Genomic DNA, 10,358 nt, shown 5'->3' with positions numbered 1-10,358 from the left:
TCCGGCACGTTCTATATTACTCTAAATTACTAAATCAAAAACCACTTCTCTTTACTGGGTGGATAAATCTTTCTTTAACTATGACAAAGAAGTAAAGTTTGTGTGCATTCGCGGCATCCTTCTTTTGTAGAAGAATACGAAGGGCAGGAGATGGAAAGATCTGTATTCCCTTCCCATTCTTGTTCCCTTTAATTAAAGGTTGGTGTGCTTTATAGCTTTATCACGTCCTTCCCTGTAAAGTCATTCTTTCAATTCTCCAATGAAAGAACTGTATTTTTCCCTTCCCATTCTTGTTCCCTTTAATTAAAGGTTGGTCCACGTCCTTCCTCTGTAAAGTAATTCTTTTAATTCTCCAACAACATGGAAAGAACTGTATTTCCCTTTCCATTACTATTTCTTCTTTTTTTTTTTTTTTTAATTCACATAAGATCCAACAAAACCGTGGCCTAAATAACAGGAATTAATAATTCTTTTACATTCATTATGAAAGTAAAAATTATATAATATGAATAAAATAACTCGAAATAAAAACCTTTCGCTCCCGGTGACAAACTCTTTTTTCCATTCTTATACTCTTTAATTAAAAGTTGTTTTGCCTTATTTTGGTGCATTTCACTTGTATATAACTTTAGAAGTACTATTTGTCAAGCACATTACATGTGTAAGATATAAATATATTTAATTATTTTATGAATATTTTTCTTTATTGTAAAGTAAGAACTCATATATTACTGAATATTTTACAAAGTTACTGATAAAGAGGAGCAATAATCCTAATTTGAACTGCATATAAGCAGTAAAGTTTGAAGTAGAACCAATCCAATCGCAAAGACATGAAAATTAAACAACAACAACAACAATTAGATAATCACTACAAATGGTTCAGGCAACATTGATCTTTCCTATATGTAGTGAGACCATTGGCCTTCATTTGTTCATATGTGTGACTTACAGTTTACATATAATGCAGAAATATAAACCTACAAACTTGTATCTAAAGCATACTTACGCTGCATTCCATGGTTCAGGACCAACAACTCTTAAGAAGGTCAAAGGATTCATACAACCTGGTTAGCAAATCAAGACAGTAAATGGACACGCATTGGAATATAACATATACAAAAAGGCCATTATACTAACAAGATTACCTCTGTGTTGCTGCATTGCATTACTGCACAACCAACAGAAGCCCAATATTCCTACAAAATTAATAAAATTAAAATGAACCAAGAATTTTATTTATAAAAAAAACTGTGAATTATAAAATAGATGATGCAAGAGTAGGAATTGACCTGGAGTCCCTGAATGACTTGTACCTTTATATATCTATATCAAAAAATGTATATAAAATTGAAATAGATTAATCACTGATTAACTTTATTAGAATTAGAAATAATTAATTACATATAAAATTATAAATTCATTATAAATGTATTTTCGTCAGTCATGCTTTCAAATATGTTATAGATATAATCATTAAAATATTGTCTTTTAATTAAATTGTTAAATAAAAAGGCCAATAACTTGCTAAGTTTATAACCTAATACCATCCTCTTATATTTAATATCTATTTTTTGGGTAAGAGAATATCATTTAAAAAAGAAAAAATAGAATACACCATATTCTTCACAACATTAAAAGAGAAAAAGAAAGAGATTTCGGTGATTATCAATAAAACAACCTTTTAACAAAATCAAGACAATTAAGACAAAATCTAATTGGTCAATAATGTTACCTCTATAACTAAAATCCTCACAAATTACTTCAAACTTATATATATGAAAACTAAAATAGAACCAATAACTAATATGTACATAACTAAACAAAATAAAAGTTCATGAATTATGTAAATTCATTTCTAATCTTTACTTCTATAACATAGATGTAATAACATCATATAATGGTAAAGGCAAAAAGATAAAATAGTTTATAAGTGATTTTTTGGGATAATTACAAAAAATATCTTATAATTTTATGATTTAAAAATTTTTAGTGTATAATTTTTTTCAAATAAAAAGTGATATGTGATTAAAAACCGTAACAAAAAGAAATATCTTACTATAAAAAGATATTGATTTATAGGGATTCAACTATCATCATTCAAATCAACCATCATTATTATATTGCTCGTGTTTGATAATATCTGTTTAGAGTTTAATAATTCAAAACGTTGTTGTTTGACTGTTAAATCGATATTATCCTATTAATGACTTCTTAAGCCGTGATTTCACAATCAAACAACGATCATGAGTTGTTAGACTCTAAACTCATATTATTAGAAATGCACCAATATAATAATAATAGTTGATCAAAGTGAAGATGACTGAATCCTTATAACTGGTAATTTTTTGACAATAAGATATTTTTTTGTCACGATTCTTAACCATATATCACTGAAAATTGTCAAAACTATACAATCATAAAGTATTCTTTTATACTTATTCCTTTTCCTTTTAGCTTATGAATATAGATTATTTCTTTTTTTTCTCTCTCTCTCTCTCTCTCTCTAGTAGCTTAGAGAAAATAATATGACTAGCAATAATTTTTTTGGATTGAAATTCTTTCATGTTGAATTTAAACATGACCTGTCATTTTTGTAATCCCCATTTTTTGTTTTAAATTAAGTGATTAATATTCTATTAAATTGAATTTAAATTTTTAAAAATAGATAATATTTTTTAAATAATAAATCTCAACTACTAATTATAAATTTAATGGTTAAGATTATGCAAACATAGACTATGATGTTAATAATAACATGAGAAAATTCTAATAAAAATATTTTTTATATTTTAGTAATTTTTTAAACTAATATATATTATTTATTCATAATCATATGTCATCTAATAAGATATATTTTGAAACAAAAGGCTAAGATTCGCACAGCTCAAAAGCATAACGCAAGTAACTTAATTCATTAAAGAAAAAGAAAAAGAAAAAGAGTAAAGGCAAAGTAAAAACTGAAAAGAAGTGTTAAAAACACTGAAAGGAACCATAAAAAAATTTTGAACGAAAAGCAAGGTAATTGAAAATGGTGTCGTTGGATTCAAAAAAAGAAAAAAAGAAGAGAAAACGGTGGCGCTTCAAACCTGAAAAAAACTATTCAAATTTCATGAAAGAAATTATCTCAAAAAGTATAGGAAAAGCATCAAGAAATTCAGTATCCCCTGAGGCCACATTGTGAAAAGAAAAAGAAGTGCAGGCCTTTGAGAGTTCGGAAGGAAGAGGAATAAGGTAAACTTTATTTTAATTTTCTTACTTGAAATATAGATAACGTTGGATGCGGTTAATTATACCAGCAGTAATACAGTGCATCTACAAAGTAAAGCATAATTAGGTGAGTAATATTAAGATGGTGTCCTCCACAAAGATTCACTGTGTTACACCCTTATCTTGCTTATGAAAAGCCGCCACGTCATTATAATTCTTAAATTATTAATCAAATGAGATTGATTGGATTAATTAATTAATTCACATTATCAAATATGGACAATATGCTAATAATAATTTATAAGAGTAGAGATAATTGAATTCCTACGAAGTGTTTAGTTGCAATCCATAAAACTTATGAAATTCATTTGTGAATCTAAAATTTTTCTGCTTTAAATGAAATGAAAGTTAATTTAGATTCTATATAATTAAATCTATGTAATATTGATTATAGCTAAATTAAATTCTAATAAAATAGATAAAATTTTCAAATGGATTCTACATGAGTATGTATCTTTTTCAATTTTATTATTTTTATTTTATTTTTTCTCTCATGTCTTTTTCTTAAATAAAATAAATTTTTTTATAAATTTCAAAAAAATATAGCATTAGTTTATTTTTAGTTTTATTTATCAATTCAATCATATATATCCATTCCCGAACCTTTTGAAACAAATAAAATAGGGGAAGTTTTTGGAACAACAATCTGTATCTTTATTATGACATTGGTTAAAACTTATTTGTCCTTGTTCTGCAAAGAATTCTCCATGTAAAAACACATAGACAAAGGACCAATCTTTGAATAGGAAAAAGACTAAATGAATTGGCTTATTTGAAAAAAGCCTTCTTCCTTGGATACTGAAATACGAAGAATGTACTTCAAATATTGTTGTTGATTACTTGCCAAACATATACATATGCCCAAATGCAGCTAAGGGAATTAATAAGGCCAAAGCTAGGCCCTTGAACTATGCTCCGTGCACTACTTGAGCTTTTCATGTTTCCAATAAGAACTTTTTCTTTGTCGATGATGTGTTTAATTGGGATCCCATTTAAATAAATAGAGATGACTTAAATGGATTAAATTGAAAATTAAAAATAAATAAAAGGATTAAACTGTAAAAATTATAAATAATAGCTCACTCCTCAACTAAAAGTGAATACAAAGTCATTGCTAATGTCACAATAGAACTTTTGTGGATTCAGTCTTAACTTAAAGAGTCAAAATATTGTTTCTGAGACAATTCTATTGTATGATAATATTAAGTTTATTTACTTGTATTCTAATCTCATATTTCATGCTCAAACGAAGCATGTTGAATTCGATTATCACTTATTCGAGAATAAGTTTCTACCATAAATATTTAGAGGAACTTGATTATAGTTTTCCTAAGCATTTGCCCATCTCGCAGTCTTAGTAGTTGCGTGTCAAATTTTGCTTATGAGATGTACAAGGACTTACAGGGAAATTTTAGGATAGAAGACATGCAGAAGTAATGCGTGGATGCACCTTAACTGAGTTGTTTGGTGTGGATGGAGTGAGTTCATACAAAAGATCTATAAAATTAAGGCATGGGCATGTCTTAATAGAGTCGTCTAGTACCAATGGAGTAGAATCATACAAAAGAGCTGCACAATTAGGGTGTAGGCACGCCTTAATAGGGTACGAATTTTTTTTAAGACTGTATGAGTATTTCTCTAGGGTTAAATAATCTTGTTATAATTAATGATACATACCATATAGAGTTCTCTACATATGGAGGGTCTTTTTGCCTTTGAGGTGGAGCTTCATGCAATTCTTACGTTGTTGCTAAAGCTTTTGAATTAGATTGGCAGTTTGTTTGGCTTGAAAGTGGTTCACTTGATGTTGTTAATCTTTTACGCTGATTGTGATGTTCTATAGAAATTATGTCAGCTTGGAGTAAATGTTTCACCCACTGGCCTTCCTCATTCCTTTTCAGTATCAGTAATTAGCTTTACAAAAAAATGATAAGTCCTAATTTTATAAGACTGTATGAGTATTTCTCTAGGGCTAAAAATCAGGCTGTTCCTAAAGCACCCAGTGTTTTTGAAACAGGATATTTTCCTACGGAACTTAATAACGTGAACGAATCAGAATTTGCTTCAGGTTCACCTCCTAAACCATTGCTAATTGCCAGACCAACTGTAGCTGGAAAATACCCTGCCATTCTGTTTATCCATGGTACCTGCCTCGTAAACTCGTTCTACAGTGACCTCCTTGACCATGTGGCTTCTCATGGATTTATCGTTGTGGCTCCTCAGGTACTTTTTTATCCAAAGAAAATTGATTTGTTGAACTTGAAGCTTATGTGATGTTGTATTTGCACTAACTATTTTCCTTGATTCGTCTAATCCTTTTAACAGATATATACTTGTACAGTCTTTGGTGCAATACCTGTAATGCCTATAGACGGACAGAAAGAAGTAGACTTGTCAACAGAAGTTGCAAACTGGTTACCTTCAGGTCTAAAATCAGTGCTAAATGGAGGTGTTCAAGCAAACCTTGACAAGCTTGCTATTTCAGGCCACAGTAGAGGAGGAAAGACAGCATTTGCGATCCAATTTGGATATTCTACAGATGCTCTAACAACAAAATTCTCTGCACTAGTGGGTCTAGACCCAGTAGCAGGACATAGTAAAGAAAGCAGAACCGATCCCAAAGTTCTCACTTACGCTCCTCACTCTTTCAACTTATCAATTCCAGTTTCCGTAATTGGTACTGGATTGGGTAGCCAGCCACAAACGCTTTTTGCCTGTGCGCCAGATGGAGTGAACCATGCTGAGTTTTACAACGAGTGCAGACCTCCTGCTAACCACTTTGTGGCTACAGATTATGGCCATATGGACATGTTAAATGATGATTTATCAGGTTTGATGGGTATTATGGCAAAGATCCTGTGCAAGAATAGCAACAAACCTAAGGATCCGATGAGGAAAACAGTAGGTGGGATCATTGTGGCATTTCTGAAGGCTTATTTCTATGGGAACAGTAGAGACTACAATACCATTTTGCAAGATCCTTCTGTTTCTCCTGCTACGCTTTGTCCCGTCGAATCCATGAAAGCAAAATACCTAGCTCAAGCTTCAATCTGAGTAGTAACGAGTTTATATCTACGCATGTCTGCGTGCTTCCATGTAGTAATCTATAAATAAAGAAAAGGCTAATGACCGTGTGTGTTAGCTTAATCATGTAGTTACTCAATCTTTGTTTTGACTTGAAGAAGCAAATATCATTTTGTTGTTTTATTAATGATTATGTGTGCCATTTGAATTCCAGAATATGTTAACAATTGCAAATTCCTTTTTTTAGAAAAGAAAATATATCTATTTAAGAAACTCATATTTCAAGTGCAAAGTGATGCCTTTTGTGGACAATCATAAATAATAGATTGAAGCATTGAAAGGTCAAAAATATAAATTCAAAATAAAGCTCTTGGATTACCAAATTATTTTGTTGATTTTTTGGTAAAGGCGTAGCATTTGACAATTTCTTTCGATTTTTTCATTTAATTTTTTAAATTCATACAAAATTAAAACAAGTATAAGTTATATAAATGAATAGTATGTGCCAAATTCATTGAATCACAAAGTTGGTTCTACATTTGGGTTATGAAGATTTATAGTTCTACTATAAATATTTTAGAAGAGCTTATTATCAATTGTAATGTTCTTAATTCAACTTCTATCATTATTTTTATTTTTTTTATTAATTACACTTGATTAAAAGTCGAGTCGAAAGTAGGTATTCTTCCATAATTTCGAAGAAAAACATCAAGGTCTAAAACTCATAAATTATTCAAGTTATATAAAGACCGAACCTATAAAAACAAGCACATTTTCAATAATAAAAAGTAAATTAAGTACTTTGAAGTTAAATTCTTTATATTTCTTTGTTTCTTTTGAATTATCTTTATGCCTTTTAATAATATTATAAAATTTTAAAAAAAAATTAAATAATAAGTGAGATACTATACATATATATACTTTGACAATTCTTCAGAGGAATAGTCTGCAGTAGACAGCTGACTTGATATGCGATATTGGCAGATTGCTGATCCTTTTAAGTCTTACTTTTAATATGAAAGGCATGTCCAATTAACGCATTGACATAGTATTATTTTTATTGGCGGCCTGGAAATTGGTCTATTTCGAGTTTTGTACTCATTTTGATTTCTTTCTGAATATGTTTGAGACAAAGAAAGAGCGAGGAAAGGAAAACCCTCCTTCCAATCCCAAATTAGGCCAAGATACGTAGAAAATTAAGCATGCATGTAGGAAAAATCAATACCAAGTTAGCAACAAAAATTGGTAACTTGTAAGCATTATAAATAGGAGATCTTAGGGTGCGATTTCTCATCGACCTCTCTTTTCTCTCTCAATTATTTGCAGACATTCACAGAATGACAAACCTGATGGTAAAAATAGTTGTGTTGCTGACATTGCTGGCCTCCCCATTTCTGATAGCTTTGTCGGAAGCCAAGTCTGATTTGGGAATACTTGATGTTTTTGAAACGGGGGAAGTTCCAACTGCGTATAATCGAGTGGACGAATCGGACCCGGCCTCTCCTCCTAAACCTTTATTAGTAGTTACACCAACTGTAGATGGCATATACCCTGTCATCCTGTTTCTCCATGGCACCTGCCTTATTAACTCTTTGTACAGCGACCTCTTCCAACATATATCTTCTCATGGATATATAGTTGTTGCTCCTCAGGTTACATCCTTTTCCATATTATTGTGTTCTCTTTATTTTGTTAATTATTTAGATTTTGAAATTGAGACTCGCAGCCCTGAATACCTCTCCTGCCTCATTAAATTAAATTAAAGCTAATTAATTTGGTCAGGCCAACAAGATGTATGCAGTACCTTAGTTCATCTTCAACTTCATATGGATTTGCATGGTGCTAACGATATTTTTGTTGTTATTCTCAGATATATTCTTGCCTAAACGGATTGATACCAATGCTACCCGTAAGTGGACCTGCAGAACTCGAGTTCGCAGCACAAGTGGCAAACTGGTTACCTTCAGGTCTCCAGTCTGTGCTACCTGAAAATGTTAAAGGCGATCTAGACAAGCTTTCCATTGGAGGTCATAGTAGAGGTGGAAAGACAGCATTTGCACTAGCACTTGGTTACGCCAAGACGCCACTAAAAGTGAAAATATCAGCACTAGCAGGAGTAGACCCTGTGGAAGGGACAAGCAAAAACAGCCCTACTCAACCCAAGATTCTCACGTACATCCCTCAGTCTCTTAACTTATCAATTCCGGTAGCTGTAATCGGAACTGGGTTAGGTAATCAGCCAGTATGCTGGCTAGTCTGTCCTGCTTGTGCTCCTGATGAAATGAACCATCAGGAGTTCTTCAGCGAGTGCAAAGCTCCTGCTGGCCATTTTGTTGCTACAGAGTACGGTCACATGGACATGTTAAATGACAATATGACAGACATAGTAGGGACATTGACAAATTCTTTGTGCAAGAGTAGTCAGAATCCTAGAAAGCCGATGAGAAGAACTACAGGTGGCATAATCGTGGCGTTTCTGAAGGCTTATTTCAAAGGTGAAATCGAGGACTATATTACCATTGTGCAAGAACCTTCTGCCGCTCCTGCAAAACTTGATCCTGTCCAGTTCACTGAAGCATAAGATTATGCCCGAATTGATTTACTGTATATTTGTTTATTTATATTTCCGTCTATCACTTAAATTTTTCAGTTTATGTTTCTAGCTTTCTTCTTGCATTAGAATATTTGTACAAGAATCTTAAGTTGCTTCATTAATTCAAGAACATTCAATGTAATTTACTATATGGAGCATAGGATCCATGTTCTACTTCGCGTTGCCTTATAAGATGTAGTCCTCTCTTAACTTCTTGTATCTTCTGGTCCCATTGAATTGACAAAAAGAAATTTAATTATCTTTTCGTCCATCACGGTTTCTTAATAATAAGGAAAGGAAATGGCAGGAATTTTAAAGAAAAATTGATTATATAAGTTATTGTTGATTTGAGAAATGAATAATTACATAAATATTTAAGGAATATGGTTGAATTTGATTCCTAAATTTATAATTGAAGTTCAAATCACCTCGTTTAATTGAGCGTGATTGCACCCAGATGAAAGCAAGTAGCCCTAAATTTAAAGACTAACATGGTTACATATGCCATGAATATTGAGAAAATATCCAAGTCTATAAGGTATGTCTCCCTTTGACAAGTTACAAACTCAACACAACCTAATTAATTGAAAAACTCTAAATTAGTCTCTTTCTCTTTCTCTCTGTGACTATCTCCTCTGTATTTTTAAGAGAAAATTAAAACACAAATAACAATTTTAATCTTCATAAGGATAATGCCTTTTTCATTAATTTCTTCCTAATTTTTTCCAGTAATCCAATTTGATTTTGACACATCTCTCTTTTCATTAACACCGCTCTCTCTTTTTATTAACACAAAATTAACACTAGAAACTGACCATCTCTATTTACAAAATCAAGAAAAGAAAAACAAAAGGAAAAAAGAAAACTCATTTAACCTGGTGAAGAATCAATGGAAACAAGAATTCCATTTTCAAATACCCAAACCCAGAGTTTTTTTATAGCTAATCCAAAGGATAAGGATTCAAATTAGCCAAACAGAGCTAGTTTTACCTAGTGCTTAAAAATCATCTTGAAGAATACAAATTCTTGAATTCGAAAGAAGAGAGATAAGAAATTCAAGAAGTAAAATCATTCCCTCTCCTCCTATCTTGTGCAGAAGTCATTTGGATAACGAGTTAGCAAATAAAGATGGTAAAAAAGAGAAGGATGGGCATTATTGATAGAGTGATAAAAAAGAATAAAGTGTTTTGAGTAGATTTACGGCAGCTATATAGAAAGAATGAGGAAAAGACGAATTAAGAAAATTGTTTTGGTAAATGGAAGAAAGCAGAGAGTGGTACAGTAAAGAAAAAGAAGAAAAAAGAAAAAGATGAGTCGTTAGTATTCTTTTAAAACAGATGTGTGTTGCACGCGTTCTTATTAGCTGGAAAAAGAGTATATATAGTTAAAAAGTATGAGTTGAAGTGTTTGTGGAGACAAAAAAAAAGAGTTAAGGTGGCCAAGTGATAAATACAAAAAAGTTTAGGTGGGT

At 31.4% G+C, this 10,358-nt stretch overlaps 2 protein-coding genes across 2 annotated transcripts; both read left to right on the top strand.

Annotated features, from left to right (window-relative positions):
• Nucleotides 1-4,826: 4,826 nt before the first annotated feature.
• Nucleotides 4,827-6,324, top strand: LOC125368588 (chlorophyllase-1-like). The gene is made up of 2 exons (XM_048371255.1): nucleotides 4,827-5,493; nucleotides 5,596-6,324. Exons 1-2 carry the CDS (start codon nucleotides 5,197-5,199, stop codon nucleotides 6,322-6,324), a joined length of 1,026 nt encoding a protein of 341 aa, XP_048227212.1. The 5' UTR covers nucleotides 4,827-5,196.
• A 1,254-nt stretch (nucleotides 6,325-7,578) lies between these two features.
• On the top strand, nucleotides 7,579-9,146 carry LOC125368586 (chlorophyllase-1-like). The gene is made up of 2 exons (XM_048370493.1): nucleotides 7,579-7,946; nucleotides 8,165-9,146. The coding sequence occupies exons 1-2, from the start codon at nucleotides 7,632-7,634 to the stop codon at nucleotides 8,873-8,875; spliced, it is 1,026 nt and encodes a 341-aa protein (XP_048226450.1). The 5' UTR covers nucleotides 7,579-7,631; the 3' UTR covers nucleotides 8,876-9,146.
• Nucleotides 9,147-10,358: the final 1,212 nt, after the last annotated feature.

This window comes from Ricinus communis, chromosome 1, assembly GCF_019578655.1.
Source record: "Ricinus communis isolate WT05 ecotype wild-type chromosome 1, ASM1957865v1, whole genome shotgun sequence".
Taxonomy (NCBI): Eukaryota; Viridiplantae; Streptophyta; class Magnoliopsida; order Malpighiales; family Euphorbiaceae; genus Ricinus; species Ricinus communis.
This window is presented reverse-complemented; position numbering and strand designations above follow the sequence as displayed.

Bases quoted from the DNA above. Each gene is read 5' to 3' on its own strand.
- LOC125368588 (XM_048371255.1), top strand. From the start codon at position 5,197: ATGATAAGTCCTAATTTTATAAGACTGTATGAGTATTTCTCTAGGGCT. The intron at 5,494-5,595 runs GTACTTTTTTAT...TCCTTTTAACAG, and splicing joins TTATCGTTGTGGCTCCTCAG to ATATATACTTGTACAGTCTT.
- LOC125368586 (XM_048370493.1), top strand. From the start codon at position 7,632: ATGACAAACCTGATGGTAAAAATAGTTGTGTTGCTGACATTGCTGGCC. The intron at 7,947-8,164 runs GTTACATCCTTT...TGTTATTCTCAG, and splicing joins ATATAGTTGTTGCTCCTCAG to ATATATTCTTGCCTAAACGG.